Source organism: Platichthys flesus, chromosome 7, assembly GCF_949316205.1.
Source record: "Platichthys flesus chromosome 7, fPlaFle2.1, whole genome shotgun sequence".
NCBI lineage: Eukaryota > Metazoa > Chordata > Actinopteri > Pleuronectiformes > Pleuronectidae > Platichthys > Platichthys flesus.
The window spans coordinates 631,901-649,155 of NC_084951.1; the positions used below are offsets into that span (position 1 = coordinate 631,901).

General features: G+C 39.4%; 2 protein-coding genes across 4 annotated transcripts in view; one reads left to right on the forward strand and one right to left on the reverse strand.

Moving 5' to 3' along the window:
• asxl1 (ASXL transcriptional regulator 1) overlaps nucleotides 1–17,255 on the forward strand; it is a 271,209-nt gene that overhangs the window by 221,006 nt on the left and 32,948 nt on the right. The gene's annotated exons all lie outside the window — the stretch shown is intronic.
• Nucleotides 1,056–15,067, reverse strand: LOC133956708 (zinc finger protein PLAGL2-like). The gene is made up of 2 exons (XM_062391973.1): nucleotides 14,926–15,067; nucleotides 1,056–8,754 (listed from the first exon to the last, which is right to left on the reverse strand). The coding sequence occupies exon 2, from the start codon at nucleotides 8,318–8,320 to the stop codon at nucleotides 7,028–7,030; it is 1,293 nt and encodes a 430-aa protein (XP_062247957.1). The 5' UTR covers nucleotides 8,321–8,754; nucleotides 14,926–15,067; the 3' UTR covers nucleotides 1,056–7,027.

Sequence of the window (17,255 nt, forward strand, 5' to 3'; positions counted from 1 at the left end):
GGTGTTCCACAAAATTAGGTTTCTATAAGAACCAAAGACTTGAGCAAACTGTCAACAGGTAAAAAAAATCTGAATCTATGTTTCTATGTTTTTTGCTGTTTTGATTTGAGCATCTCAAGTCCATGCTCCTTTAAAATAACGTACCCAATGTACCCGAAATGATTTAGGAATATATTTGCATATACATATACATAGATGTGCTGAAAACATATCTTCTTGGTACATGAACATTTTATCTTTTGTTTTAGGTTTACGTTCTTCAAGATTCAAGAGTTTCTGTATGTTTTATCTAAATAAAAAAAAGGAAGACAAAAATGAAAAGAATAGAAATACAACCTCCTGAACTAGACAGCTGAAAATTACCACTTTAAAAAGGTAATTGGCCATGTCAGAATACAAAACTATGGAATCAAATACAGCTCATCCTCTTTAGAGAAAAATAAACAGCAGATTTGAATCTCTTAGAATAAGAACGCGAGTTAGTGTTATTGAAGCCTTCCGCCAATCAAGCCAGTCATCACAGGTGGTTCCCATGGTGATGCAGGAGAACTTCACATTTTAAAAATGAGAATTACAACATGACTTCTTTATAAACTTAATGATTCTATAAAGGTAAATTTCACATCCATATATGTAGAATGCCAAACAAAATCCCTGATTTCACAGGATTTCTGTCAATTTGAACAACAAGGACTACAACTAATAAACACTAATGAAGTAATGAAACTATTAAAGTACAATTAACCTTTCAATGAGTATTAAGAAAAAATATGTCCATCATTTTCCTTATCTTGTCTTTATTTGTTGTCTACATGACATATATTAAACTGTACTCTGACTTCAACTGGATATTTTGTTGGCGACACTGCAGTGCTGGGAAAATGTCAAATTCTTCTTCCCAGCATGCATCACGTTAAGTCATCCTTAAAGCAACTCGGTCTGGATTTACTTGTTACACAATTGTATCTGTTCCTGTTGGTTTGTTACCAAACTAAGGTCAATGGTTGACCACCTTCCAACTTAACATAATGTCATTAAAACACAGAGACACAGTGGAAATCTAAATATTTATTTATTTTGTATTACTTTGTATTCAGATAATACAAAAAAAATGACAACTCCATTTTCACAGTTTTCTAGTCTATAAAGTGATAAAACAAACACCTATAGTAAAACATGTCAGAGTTCAAATTAAAGTAACCTGAATCTGGTGGTTCTCAGAGCCAACCTAAAAGCAGTCAACATGATGTAGTGAAATGAAACCTGGCGCTATGTTCTATCCACATTGTCGAGAATGCTTGACTTTGTGTAACTGTACAAACACACTGTCCCATCTTCAAACATGTCATCAGCTACACAGCAACAGGATAAATGAACCAATCCAATAATGTAACATTTTAATGATTCAAGGTCCAAGTCATATATATCTCCTGTGTGGTCTACTACAAAAGCGGAGCTATCCAAACTGATCGTCTCTATGCCACTAGTAATCAGACGACCTAGCATTTGTGATTACCTGCCAACGCCCCCAGCAAGTGAGAGGGAGAGTGTAGGTTGTTTTTGCAAGCGCTTCATTAACTGTTCATTCTATAAATTGTTGGACAATAAGGACAATTGTCCCAAAAGCATTTCCTAAGCCCATCCTGATGTGTTCAAACTGCCCCTTTTGATTGATAAGTAGACAAACCAAAAGGTTTTCAAGCAATTATACAGCAAACACTTACACTGGAGAAGCAGTAAAGAGACAGTTTTCAACATTGTTCTTGATGAAATGTATCACAAATGGTAAGAGGTGCTGCTTTCTGGTGTAGTGCTATGAGTGGGTATCTGTAGGTCCAAAGCTGTGGAATACCGTTCGACTGAGGCCCCTATTCTTTGACACAGTAAACATTCCAGACAGAAGAGGCAGAGACACAGCTTAATAACCCAACAAATGTAATGTGATGCAACACATAATGTAGCACTCGTTAAACTAGACATTCTGATGTGAGCTACACTAAGTAGATCTATTGAGCTATCAAGTTCATGTGCTTGTTCTGACAAATATTACTTTACACTCATTTTCTCTGCAGTTAAGATGGACAGTCACCTGTCTCTTCTCTGAGGTAGTACATAAGTAGAAATATCATTAAAAGGCAAGTACAGAGAACTATGTGTGGAACACACTGAGATATAAATGTGTATCCGGTCCGTCAAAGTAGATTTTTTAACATATCCCCCTTCACCGCTGGTATTAACTACCTAACTGTTACAGGTAAAAACTATCTCTAATGATTTTATAGAAAGATATATGAAAAAGTAGAGGTAGAAAGTTCGACTGAATTATAATGTCAATGTCTGCCACTAGATAAAAGAGTTTAGATTCATAAAATCTACCTTTAGAATTTGTATCTAACGGCACAAGAGCCAAACAAACTACAAGCAAATACAATAACAAACTGCATGTTTGAGGTACAGATCAAATTAATCTTTTTTAAATGTCATAAGTGCTTAAACCCAGTCAAGAGATTAGAAACTCTTTAGAGGCACAACAGTAGCATTTTAAGACATTGGTGCAACAATGAGGCTTATTACAATTGAAATTGTAGAGGTCCTTCAATATGCAGTTTGTGGAATTAAGGCAGACAATAGAGCATCATCCGACCATTTCTCTCCCTAAATATCTTTTCCGATATCACATCAATCACTCGCAACGTCCGGCTGGGGGGCTCCTACATCTCCACTACATAATAATTTTCATGAGTGTAGGATCCATTTGGAAGGTTGCTGGTTACAATATTCTTGCCATGCTACAGTGCGACTGTTAAAAGGAGACCTGATTCTCAACAGACCAGCTGCTCCCTAACTGATGCTTCTCTGGATCTTGATCCTCTACACAGATAAGACCAGGAAGAGTTACCTTTCTCTCTCAGAACATCAGAAGCTCTTCGATCCAACAACCCAACCTTGGAATAATGGGTGACATCAGAAAAGGTAAGAAAACAAGTGCTCTGGAAGACCTTTGTAGAATATATGCAGCTTTCTATAGTAAAGTCAGAGATTCAAACCATGCTAAATCTGAGCAAAATTACAACCTGCTTCGATTATGTGGTACACTTTGAAAAGAACAAAACATTGACACGATGACCTTCCAATGACCCCTGCTTATGTACTGTCACTAGGGTTGCCTTCTTCCACTATGAAAATGTGGAAATGTGGGACAGGGATGATCTCTGCCTCAGACACAAATACTGATACATATATCACAAAGTGCATTTGCCTTCCTTACAATGACACAGGACTGAAATTTCTTTTGTATCTATATTGTGTGCAATAGGAACTGGTAAAAGCATGTCAAACAGTTGCAGACACAAACACTCACACTTATGTATATATATCTTTGTGAGGAAAGCTTTGACATTATAAATGCCCTCACCCCTTAAAGGGATATTTCATCTAAAAATGAAAATTCACTCATTATCCACTCACCACTATGGTGATGGAGGGGTGGGTGAATCGTTTGATTCCACAAAACACTTCTTGAGTCTCAGGGGTAAACTTTTTAGAGCAGAATCCAATACAAGTGAAGTCAATAGTGAGTCCTTCAGATGTAATAAAAAATAAAAACCATTACACTTCCTGTGGACTTTAAGGCTTAAAACAGGATGTTAATGACCTCATTTCGAGGTCGAATATGAAAGTCGGGGCTTGCAGACACTTGAATGTCACCACACGAGCAGTATGGAGGTATGTTATGGTTTTTCAGTCTTTTATCACGTCTGAAGATAGGAGACTTATCAGCTACACTGCTTACCCCTGAAACTCCAAAAGTGTTTTGTTGACTCAAACACTTCAACCTCCCCCAATAGGCATAGGGCTGAGTAGATAATAAGTGAATTTTCATTACTGGGTGAACTATCCCTTTAACCTAACCTAAAACTGATAATAACCAAAACATTTAACCAACTCATAACCATCAAACAGCCACTTCAAGTTGTGGGGACCACACAAAATGTTCTTACTCCAAAAGTAACTCATTGGTCCTAGCAAAGCCCAACAACGGAAGTGCACAGCCATACACAAGGGGTACCAAAACCCAGTTACACATGGGTCAAGAGATCCAGCAGGCTCACAGCTGTGGGTTCTTCGATACACATGTGATTTTCTGTCATAAATTCAATCTACTGTAAAGACTCAAATATCTCTCTACTTAAGCTCAAGAGATGATCGTACTGAAACCGTAATTACATATTCCCAGGTTGCATGTGATAAAACATGCATTGCAAATACTTGTGTGTTCCTTTAATATTTGTCTCTAGTACATTTCGATCTCCATTTGCTTTATTCTGCTTCTAGCCTGTTTCCTGACAGGAAGACAATCAACCAACCAGACACATCTGCATGTGTTGCTGAGTTGTATGACTTTGCACATAAGCTGCTCTGCAACCAATGGTTAGACCTTTTCACTGCAGAAAAGTGTAGAGATGTTTACATGTATCGTCTTAGTGTCTCAGGTCGTGAACATGGATACTCAGTCACTAAGGTAATCAAAACAATTATTTTGCTACTTTAAGCTAGTATGACATACATTTATCTCACCCTTAAAAGTTTCTACTAATTCCTACTGCCAAGAGCGATAGTAATTTTAACGTATAACATTGAATGAGCACCTGAGTGTTGGATGTGTGAGATTTATCTATTAAAAAGGGAAAGGAAGCAACCCCGAGACCAGTGACATAGTTGGCACTGTGCCAATAACTCAACATGTTTACAGCGGTCGGATGTTTAAGGATAATTACAGCTACTGCTTCTGAGGCCCTGCACGGGCAGAGAGGCACAAGAGAGGCAGAGGGCATCACAGGAGGAAAGAAATAGATGAGGATGTAAGCCACAGCAATTACAAAGCTGGCAGGAATTTCAAACTGGTTCACCCACTCGTGTCCAGTTGAAGTCTGTCAAAGTCTCAAAACCAGCACTATTCTAAGTCAGTTAATACAGTGTATGGGGTTCAGGAGCATTTACTCTACATAACACGTCTACCTGAATGGTACCCATCGTGTCACATGCTCTGTCTAAAAAAGTCAGAACTTGAAAAGGTATTAAAAAAATCTAGACAGCAGCTTTCTGTCTTAAGTGACAGCTTTGACCTATAATGTGCACTGTTGAAAATGAAAGGTAAGTGCATTTCAATATAGTGATGCTAAATAATATAGCAAAAATGATAAAGTATCTATGTCACATTAGTTTTTGTTATTATGCTGCTGTGACCTCACGATAATTACCATAGCGACGTATAATACAATATATTAACATGTAGTCAATAGTTTTTTTAGACCTTGATAAATTTCCCATTGTCTTTACATGCGTGTTTGTATACATAAGTGTCTCCTCTCGTGTCTGGGAGCGTTTACAGTCACTAAGACACGGATGCCGCGCGCTGGCCCCACCCCCACTCACACAGATCAAACACGTACAGCAGACCAGACATGAGTTCAAGATAAAATATTTTGGGTTTGTTTAGAAATAGTGGCAACAAATGGGAATACAGGGTTTCCACTACGTTCATTATTACCACCACTGCTTCAGGATTAGAGCTGTTGGGTTGTTGGAACCCACTCCCCCGCTAGTCTCGGCCACTTAGACTTTCTCACAATAAAAACCAACACAAATCAAAAAGTTATTAGGAAATGTACAATTAAAATGTCCATTTGTTTGATTCATAAGGCATGCATTTAAACACTTTCAAAAATAGTCTCAAGATTTAGTGCGCATTCATTTGACCTGCGACACACAGCCGCAACTATCCTGATTCCTGATCCAAAACCATCAATTAATAACTAAATAAATGTCACCATCAGTTTGTGTGTGAAGATAAACAGAGACAAGGAGACAAAAACGCACACAATTCTAAAAGGAAATGCTAGAATACTAACCTTAAACAATAGAAAAGCTCATCTAAATCGTAACCATCCAATCCAGTTAACCAAGCTGGTAATACATATCCTGTGCTTAATGTTGATTCAAGAGCAATTTTTGTTAACAAAGCTCATTTTAATTATTTTCTTTTATCCATTTTATTTATTATGGGTATTTTAATATCTTTAATTCTAATTAAAAAAGGTGTAATTGTATTATTATGCAATTATTAAGACATATCAGTGGTATAAAAGAGTCCAAATTAGGAGAATATTATCAATGTTTTCCATAATTTCTGAGACAATATATCATCCAAAAATTGTTATAACAGGCCTCACCTCAGATAACTCCATCTAATAACACCCCACAGGGCTCAAATAAAAAAATTCCAGCTGTAAGAGCCGCTCTGTTAATTTTTTTTTTTATAAAGAGTAACTGATTTACAGTTACGGATAACTGCCAACATAGTGACTGCATGGCCTCATACTAACCTAAATATTAGTTATGCCACTTGAAATAATGGTTAATCTGCTGATGCACTTTGATGGTTGGTGTAATGCTGTAATTATTGGCTGGGAAATGGCTTTGCATTTCTTAGAATCATATGCAAACAGTGCTCCGGAGTTTACTTCAAATGAGAACTTCCAAGACAATTTTGTCTCTCCACCTAAGGCTATCTATACCGCAATCTAAAATATTAGAAAATCTCAAATCAGCTTCAATAAGGTAGGACATTTTCTTTAACATAAATTGGTTAAAATATTTCTTAACATCACCTATTTTTTTTGATAATCTAAAACTGAACAATTTAGCACTGTGCAGCACCTGTAAGAAGTGTTTCAAGTGCTCCACTGTTGGTAATAGATCTGACCAAGAGAGGTTCTCCGTTTTGATTGTAGTGAGATCATCACATTTCTTCAAATGTTCAAGCTTCCTTTTAAATAATGAGGTAATACTGACGAGGTGATTTGTTGTGTTCAACAAAAAAAAAAAACTACAAAGATTAGCATCATAAGCACTGGCAGATGAAAGTTTCACGTGTTTTACAATAAAAATGCTGATCTCATGTTTTACCCTTTGCATGAAAAATCCATGAGCATGACAAAGGCAACGTTTGTGGGGACAGAGCTGCTTACTGCTGAAAGGCCTGGTAGTAGTGAGGTAGGGAGCTTGAAGTGCTCATAGTAGGACTACTGTATGCCTGAGGTAGTTGGCTGTGGTTGTGGGCTCCAGGGCCCTGGGGTACATGAGCCTGGGGAGGCTGGAAGAAAGAGAAAGGGCCTGGGGCCTGTGAGGACAGCCCAGTGGAAGAGGATGGAGAGGAAGTGGTTGTGGTGGCAGGTGGATAGCTCATCACTAACCCTCCCATCCCCATGTGAGGGCTGTAGGGCGGCAGGCTGAAAGGCAAAAACCCCAGCAGAGGCCCGAGATCCATGTTGGTGGTACAGGACAACTCGGCTGAAGATACAGCAGGGCTCCGGCACAGTAGGTGGGGGTCGCCACCAGAAGCCACCCCTTCACCCAGCACCTCCCTCTGGGGTGAGGCAGAAGTAGAGGTAGAGGGGTTAACTGCACTCAGGTGTGGTGGAGGGACACTCTGAAGGTCCAGCAGGAAACTGTCCACGTCGGCACGAGGATATGAGGTAGATCCATGCTGGTACCTGGCCATGTTGCTGTAGGGCTGCTGCTGTGGAGCTGCAGGGGGCTGCAAGTGATGGAGGTGAGAGTGTGAAGACTGGGGGGGAATGTGGCGTCCTGCACCCATGCTTGAGGATAAGGAACCTTGCATGAGGCCATGAGGGTGGCCCATCCCGGGGACAGCATTGGTCATAGGATAAGAGTTGTACATGTCCCTTGGGAATATCTCCATGGGCTCCTTGGAGATGGAGCCCATCTCAGAGGTAACAGGGCTGGGCTCCTTCAATGGGCACTGGTTGGCAGCAGTGGGTGTAGCCAAAGGAGTACCTGGAGTACATGATGGCATCAACCCCGACTCCTGGGCATGGCTTTTCTTCAAGTGGCGGGTCAGGTGGTCTCTGCGGCCAAAGCGTTGTTCACAGCGTGGGCAGAGGAAATCACGGCGCCCAGTGTGTACCACAGCATGACGTCGAACATCTTTACGAGTATAAAACCGACGGTCACATCGCTCACACGAGTATTTCCTCTCTCTCACTGACACAGCAGCGTTAATGTTACCCTCTGAGGGTGGAGGCCTTTCTGTATGGCCGCCTAGTTGCCCGAGGAGGGACGGTGCCCCCTCTGGACAAGGCAGGCCTGTTGCAGTACTGTGGGCTGCCACCAGGTGGCGTCGATAACCCAGCTGAGTGTTGTACTGCTTCCCACACTCCTGGCAGTGAAAGAGCTGCCTGCTGGCTGGGTGGCTTTCCTGCAGATGGCTCTTCAGATTGTCCTGCTGGTGGAACATGGTCTAGTAACAGTACTGGCTCTGCTGCTGCACAGGGACTCTTGCCATGAGCCTGAACAGACACAGACTAGACTCATGAGGTTTCACCACACAGCTAACCATCAGCCTGCAGACCTTTGGTTGCTTTGTTAACTTTGAGTGCTAGAGTTAATGCTAAGTGCTGTTTGTTGACTGTTTGTTTTTTTGCGCCAATGACTAGTGGTCTGTCCTGCCCTGCTGAGGAAAGCCTGTGTCCCGCAATTGGTTTCTGTGACAGCAGCTGCCATAGCAACCCCAAAAGGGCTGCGTTGATGAGGAGCTTTGGAAGCTCTGGCTGGATTGATGTTTCTTGAGTAGAACTGTTGTGTTGGCCCAGTCTGTTTTAGTATTCAGCAGCCTTGAACACCAAGATCACAGCAGCTGAATCAAAGAGGCCGCTCAACATCTCTGCAGACCTGCAAACCAGAAAACAGGGTCACATTTTGCAGGTGAAACCTATTGTGCATGGTAGAAGCATGAACAATGTTTAATAAATCTGCTACCAAAATTGCCATTAACTATACAAGTTCATGAAACATACAATATAATAAGTTCTGTGAATCTTATTTTCTGTATTTCACAAAAAACTTTTTGAACCCTTATAATTTTTACTGCTTTCTGTAGTGCGAACAAGTTATCACAGCATTGTTAAATATCTCCAATTTTGTATTTTATCAGAGATCATTATTGTTAATATTAGCCAACTAATTTGTGCTTAAATATTATTGATTTAGCTGAAGAATGTATCATGTTGAGAAAGAGAATTTGTTGAGATTCCACTTGCATAGGATATATTTTAGTATTTCTACATCGATGACAATGTCTATTGTTTTGATTGTAATGGGCTATTTTAGCTGCTAAAATATTATAATTAATATTAATTGGCAAATTAAGTGACTGCACCATTCATTGTGTAGCTAGTTCTCATGTGACTATTGGATTTGTTGGGCCCCTAAATCATCTCATGCAAGCGAATGAGAATAAAATATGCATTGCTCAAAAAAATTGAAGGGAACACTTAATCCTCAGTTTAACACCTAGTCAGTTCAACTTCAGGGATATCAGTCTGTCCATTTAGTGAAGTTATTTCGAATCAATTTCACCTGCTTTGGTGCAAATGACAGTGACAACAGGTGCAATGGAGAGGCAAGAGCAAGACAGCAAGAAGTTACTGAACTGTAATGCATGGATGTACCTTTCGTTTTTAATTCAAATGCAGCTAATGGATTTTAAAAAGGGAATATTTCCTTCTCTAGCATCGCCACCAAGTACTCCACAGGCGCCCCGTTATCTTTACAGATTAGAGTAGGGCTGCTTGATAAATAGAAAAATCCTAATCACTATTATTTGTCAATATTGTAATTAGTGTTTAGGACAATAACTCTTATTCAATTAAAAAAAACAGATTCGAGTGACTACACTGTCTGAAAGCTGGGTGGTTCAGTCGCAGCTCAGCAGTATGACTGATGAATTTATATTTGTGTTCATAAACGGTGTGTTTTTCCGCTAGAATGAGGTCAAATCACGTGTTTTCTGTCATTATTTGACAGAAAATGTCTCCTGTCTACGGGTGTGTGTTTCCGCTGCTCTTCAAACACAGAAAATCTCATGCATTTAGTTATTCGCATCACATCTCAGGGCTCCAGACTAAGTTTTTCCTTGGTGCACTGGTGCAACTAAGTTTTTAATTTAGGTGTACCACCACATATTTTAGGTGCACCCAATATTACATTTTTCAGCATCTCTTTCCATAGACATGGGTAAATCCAAATATAATTAAGTAAATTATTGAAAACAGAGGTAAAGGCGTAGACATTTAAAAAACTAAAATAACAGAGCACTCAACATAAAATTGTGATAATAAAACAATCTTAAAGTGCTAGTTTTTAAGTGCTTGGAAAGCTAAAATAAAATTAAACAAAAAATATATAACCCAAACAGGAGCAGTAGACGACACTCCTCTCATGACACTCACTCTTTTGTGGAAAATGTCACGAGAACCAATACTTACGATACCTTTCGATGCTAAAATAACAAAACACAGACGATGCCCATTTTTTGTAAGCACCGTGAGCACCGATGCCAGCATCGGTGCTGCACCTCTTCTGGAACTGATGGGGGCCGTATACTTGGTTAGAAGGGGAGAGAGAGAGGAAATAGAGCATGTATATTGCAAGTAGGGATGGGCGTAATTAATCGACGATCGATTAATTGATCATTAAGAATTTTGTCGATGACATTTTTTCATCGATAAAACTATTGCATGTTCACTATGTGGCAGGAGGTCGGAATAACCGAGTTGCCCTGAATGCAGCTCAGCGAGGATCTTAGCAGCTGGAGGAAGCAGCCCAGAGCTAAGCCTCTGCTGCTCGGCTTCATGTCCGCACACGGACCGTCAGTGCACGCAGAGGTTAACCTGGACAGACCTGGGTCTGGGTCAGGGGTTCCGGGAGTGAGTGCGTGGCAACAACCGGACTGAGAGGTCGTGAACCGTCAAATCCAGATAGCTCTCAGCAGCTAGCTGTATATATATACAGCAGCGCATATTTTCAAGTGTAACCATTGAACAGAACCAGTTTAACTGCCACAAGAGTTGTTCATCTTGTAATACAGATCTCAATGAGGAATCGTGTTATTTTACTGGTTTTGGCACTGAATACAGATTTCTTGGTATCGTGACACTCCTAATGAAGACATTTAACCAGTTCTTTTTCATTAGGACTATCAGTGATTAGAATTTAGTGAACGGCCACTCCTCTTTTGCTTTATTGTAAGCATTGTTAAATTTGATCGTCATTTCTGATTCCTCACTTGTTTGATTTTCCGCTGCCTGTCACTGAAACGCTGTGAGAGGAGCTACTCTGCCAGCAATGCACCTGTCACAGTACAAGATGTGCTTTTTAGTCAAGTTGTGCTTTTTAGAGTTTCCATTCTGAAGTCGAAGCAGCAAAAGCACTTTTCCCCCACAATGATTTGACCGTACTCTTTGCAGTAAATACAATGAGTTGGTTGCTTTCAATCAATCATCAATAGCGCAGCTTTGTTTCAATAGTCTCTGGATGATGATCTGGCTCTGAATTGGATGAAGCCATCTTCACGTTAGATGTCAAATTCGGATTCGGAGCGGGGGCAGGTGTAACAACTGGAACAACACGTGTCGCCAATCTCGGGTCTGCGATCAGAATTTCAACTCACTTTGAGCAGCTCACATTAAGCGCTCAAAGCCTGTCTGTGACAAATAAAATCCCCGCTATACGCTGACAGAATAACAAATATTTATCAATCACTTTACTGTTTGTTACAGGCAAACTGGTCCAACAAAATAAAAATATTTGGTTGCACTCCTCAGATTTTAGTCGCACCGTGCGACTTTTAATTCAATGTGTTAAAATGCACGTCTCAAACTCTATCGAGAATCAAACAAACACCAATATAGTTCCCTAGCATTTAGTTTGGTCCAAAGCCTGACTATTATTGGAGGGGAATACAATAATATAGCAGCTCTGGTGCAGTAAAGCTGCCTATGAGAGACTCATTGCCAAAGTAATAATAATATTTTAATATCGATTTGCTAATTGTTGGAAGCCAACATGAGATCAGGTTCACTCTGATCACATGTGACAGATGTGAAAGAGTCGGGAGACATCATGGCGAAAGTTATGCTAAGGCTGTGCAATTAGTCGAATTTTAATTGTGATTTTGATTTTTGGGTCAAACAATTGAGATACTGAATAAATTAATCATATTTTCAAACTCAAAATTAATCGTTCTAATAATCGTGATTTCAATAATGTCCAAAACAATCGTGATTCTGATTTTTTTCCATAATTCAGCAGCCATGAATTGTGCACCTATAGGAGGTTATTTATCTGTGTATCAGACGCCACCAAGTACTGCCGCAGACTGTCCACGAACTCACTGCTGCCCTGATCCAGTTCTGGGAGGACAGTCCCCAGGACACCAGCTGCTGACTCATCAGGAGCATGCCCAGATATTGTAGGGAGTGCTTACAGTCACATAAGTCGCTGCAAAAAAATTCACGCTTGTTTGTTCAGCCCGTGATTTCTATTTTTTACATCGATTTTTTGTGTAGTTTTGAATCCAGCCTTCAATTGGTTGATGATTTTTGACTGCTATAACCTAATTTAGTTCCAAACTAAAGATCAGTAAAGATTTTCAACAAATAATTCCTTCATCAAGATCTGATGTGTGCCCTACATTTTTTTTAGCAGTGTATAATAGGTGCCAGTTCGTAGGGTTCTCAAGGAGAGAGATCATCATTGTAACGATCAAGCAAAAATAAAAAAAGTTGCTGAAACATCACCAATAGACAATGTTCCAATCGCCAAACCCGTTTATGTAAATTTTGGCAAGTGGCTATGGCACAAGCATGGATATGTTCCATTATTATCCTCAGGTGTTCAAGACACTACAGGGCAAGTATTATATTTACAATTGCCCAAAAAAATGTATGTGTGAGAACAGGAACAGATATTGAGGAGCCAAGAGTTAGTGAAGCTTAAAACAATTACACTATAAGAAATGCTCGAGGGCATTCAATTTGAAAAAAAAAAAAAAGTAGAAAGAAGAGAAGACAAGTCAGTCATTCAGTAGAACCACAACAGTGTTTAGCATAAAGTGTTTTGATGGCTATTACAGGGTGAATCAACTAGTGGGGCCTTTTTTGCCCCTTGACCTATTACGTTTGAGTGAGGAACATTGGACTATGTCCCTGGACCACAACATATTTATTATCAAAATATTCAGAAAATTAAAAGCATACTCTCTTAAAAAGGATACGGAGAAACGGGTCTATGTAGACTAGATTGTTGTAATTATTTTATATCAGAATTAGGGCTACAATATTAGGAAAACATCTTTGCGATAACTTTAATATCACAAAGATTATATAACTTGTGATAAATAAACAAATCAGTCTCTGGAGGCAGAGGCCACAGACAGCTCCACAGTCAGGGGAAGGTGCACAGCCTACCTGCAGACATCAAGTCCGAGGCAGACACCATGGGAGTCATTCACAGCTCCAGTAAGTCCACTTTGTGTTAACAGGTCTTTTCATCCTTGTTTGGACCATGACGTAATTTTTTTTAAATGGTTTTAGCATCCATGAGCAATTTACTGCTCTGCTCTTCTCTTTTCTTCCTCCGGCTCTACATATAAAAAAAAGAGGAGAGAATCGCCTCGTTCCATCAAATCTCCTTTTCTCTCTATTCTCTACTTCCGACAATGATTCATTGAAGAAAAAGCTGCCAAATCTTTTGCGATATGTCCATCGCACATGTTGATACCACGATGACGATATATTGCATACACATTACTTTGACCAAGTAACTGAAAATTACAAACACGAGTATTGACGGGAAATAAAAGAAGATGATATATTACTCTCGTCTTAAAGGCTGGCGCATGCTTCTGCAACTTCTTCGGCGGCTTTTCACGCAGCTGTGTCGCGTGATTGTGGTTTAGGATAAAGATTATCTTTGAGTTTGATTAGGTTAGTTTTTATTTTTCAATCTTGATAACTATCATTTGGAATTGTCATTAATATAAAAAAAAAAATTAATTGTATATACCGCCTTCTGTCATTTATCTTTCTGTTCCAACAACAATATACATATACAATTTTTCAGCCATTTAGAGATGGGGATTAATCTGATTTAAAACGATTTGTTGAAAATACAAAATAAAAATCACTACTGATTCTACAGTTTAACTTAAAATGAATGATGCATTTTAAAACAAACGTTATATTTAAGACAAAATAAATTAAATTGCAAAATAAAACCAAAGCTAATACCAGCTCAAAGTATGCATACATTTAGTATATAGTCGTGCCAGGAGCTGTGCCCCTACTTGCATCAACCATGTTGTATCACTCAGCAGAGGACCATGCTTCACAACAAGAACCTTTACAAGACCAGATATTGACAGTCCCATCAGTTTACTAAAGTAATGTGCATGAGTCTCTCCATTTATTGTAGATTCACAAATTTCACAGGCAGATAGTTGAAACACATGGAAAGGCTGGAAAGACTCCATGAGCAATGTGAGTGAACAAGGGGAGAGGGAGCAGCTAGCGCCATCTTGTGGAGCTGCCGTTAAGCTTTAAGCCTCACACTTATTCTGCTTACACTCTCCTTTTAAAGTAACCAAGAGGGGGGAATTTCTTATTTTAAATTAAGGAAAGAATCGGGGGAAAGTTGAAGCATGGCTCACAAGAGCTCGACTGAAGTCTCGAAGTGTAAAGTGGTGGACTGGGTTAGTACCAGACCTGAGCTAAACTTCGCTGCTACTCCGCCTGCGTCCACAAAAATCAGCAGGAGTAGGAACGGTGTTTGGTGTTTACTGACTTGGTTTTGTTAAACTGTTTTTTCCATCGCGCAAACCCATCGACTGGTTTAAGTATGGCTGAGGGTGACCTCGAGCCAGCATGCGGGTTAAAAAACAAAAGATGAGCGGTTCACAAAGTTGTATTGGAGTTTGTCTTGCGGGAGCTAACTCCTCTGCATTTCACCGAGGATTGTCACACTACAGCCCGGCTCAGCACACACGGACAGAGGGCTACCTACCGATTGTGTCTCGGTCCGGGTCTTCATCCAGCCTCCATTCCGCCTCGCCTTCGACATTTTGGAGAAAGTTTAACAGATATTTGTTAGAGTCCGGGCCTGGACTGCTGGGCGCCGCGCTGGAAGCCATGCATTATGGGAAAATGACGTCAGACCCCGGGCTCAGAGGAACTCCAGCAGTAGCAGAGCTCACAGGATTGGTCCATATGAGAACTGATCTGCTGTAAGAAGAGGGAGTTAAACAATATGTAAAATTAACTAATACAATAAAGAAAAGCTTTACTTCACCTACTGTGATAACAACGGGCACTAAAAGTTGTATAAAATAACTGGGTTGAAATATGAAAAACGATTTTATTCATGCATTTAGAAGTAGCAGAGCTCACAGGATTGGTCCATATGAGAACTGATCTGCTGTAAGAAGAGGGAGTTAAACAATATGTAAAATTAACTAATACAATAAAGAAAAGCTTTACTTCACCTACTGTGATAACAACGGGCACTAAAAGTTGTATAAAATAACTGGGTTGAAATATGAAAAACGATTTTATTCATGCATTTAGAAGTGCAATTCCCACTACTATTTGCATTTACATTTCCCCACTGTTTTCTTTAGATGATGTGCTTAACAATAGTTGTGTTTTTCTAATTCATCAGAGTATGATCAATCCTCTCAGAATAAACCTTTGGTGTTTTTTGTTGTTGTAGTTTTGAGTATTTATGCATTTTTCCCAGCCTCCCTGACCAACTATTGGGTAATGTTTATTGTGCTTCCTTAAAAACCCCATGCTTATTTCCAAATAAACAAGACAGATGCAATTGCAAAAAATAGTCTGGGACCATTAAAGTTAATCCTATACTACATATATCATGTAGAGTCATTAGGGCCTGAGCACCGATAGGGCTCGGGATGGAGCGGTCCATAGCACTCAAGATGGAGGAGACATATTGTTTGTGTGGAGATTACTTTGCAGTGGAAAAGCATTTAAGAGGACCATAGGATGCTTAAAACAATTAATGAACCCGGAGTCGAGGCTCCAATAGTTTTAAGAGAGTATTAAGGCTAAATACTTTCTGAGTTTTCCTTTATTACCCTTTAAGTTTGTCACCACTGATGTGAATGTTTTATTTTTCAAATTGATGTGAATATGCCAACAAGGGAAACAATCAGTCCACAGCCAAGGTTAAAAAGTAAACTGTAAAAATTTGTTTTAAAATAAGGTAATTCGGAAGGCAAAGCAAAAGTGTCATATAAATAAAATCAGACCACCGTTGATAAACAGGCATAACCAGGTGCCTGGTCCGAAACAATGTTGTGTCTTTAACTCCGCTCATGGGTGAGTGGACTGATGCTGAATTGTCGGCTGCTGGGTCATTTGCCCAAGTAAGTAAATCTAGTTCATGACTGATCAAAGTCAGAGGAGATTAAAGAAACTAGAACAGATGAAGCATTATGCTGCAAGATCCACAAATATAAGATGTTCCTGATAAATGTTGATGAATTAAGGTACAAAAGCTTCAAAAGAAAACATGATGATAAAATAAGCAAGGATTTTTTTCAAATACCTACAAATTTACTGGGATAAATAAAAAGTAAAGTCTGATGTGTATGTGTAGGTGCTGACATTCCTGTATTTTGAAGAATTAACTACTGACAGCTGAAATGAAACTAGCTGAAACTATTTCACTGAGACTGAGCTTAGTCTCTTTAACAAATTAATACAAAATCCTGTATTTTCAGGATTTCAGATGCATTTGACAATCAATCAATAAAATGTTGTTGTATAGCCCATATTCACAAATCATAATTTGATTCATAGGTTTAAACAAGGTGTAACTTCCTCTGCCCTTAACCCTCAACAAGAGGAAGAAAAAACTACTAAAATAACCGTTTAACATAAGTGCAATAGATGTCAAGTGTAAAGGAGAACATCATCAAAATAAGGGTATTTGATGCAGTGATTGGAATAATCACTTTGTAGCATAATGGAAACTCAATGAATTGATGGATAATTGTCAGTAATGGTTGAGTATCTGAGGAGAAATATTATATATCAAGCAGTCTTGTTGTAATCATAGTCCATGGTCTGCAGCCATAATCATGATCCACCATCAAGATCAGATGCCACTATAGTCCACAGTCATTGTCCACTGCCGCCATCAGGATCCACCATCAGCTGCCACCTCGATCGTGGTCCACCACCATTATCAGATGCCAACACGATACAGGATCTAACATTATTATCACAATCAGCAGGCAAGATACAGTATCCGCCATACAGGATCCACCATATAGATCACGATCTCTGATACGCGATCCACAGATCATAATC

What these genes read in the sequence shown, in the direction of transcription:
- LOC133956708 (XM_062391973.1), bottom strand. Translation starts at nt 8,320, where the DNA reads ATGTTCCACCAGCAGGACAATCTGAAGAGCCATCTGCAGGAAAGCCAC.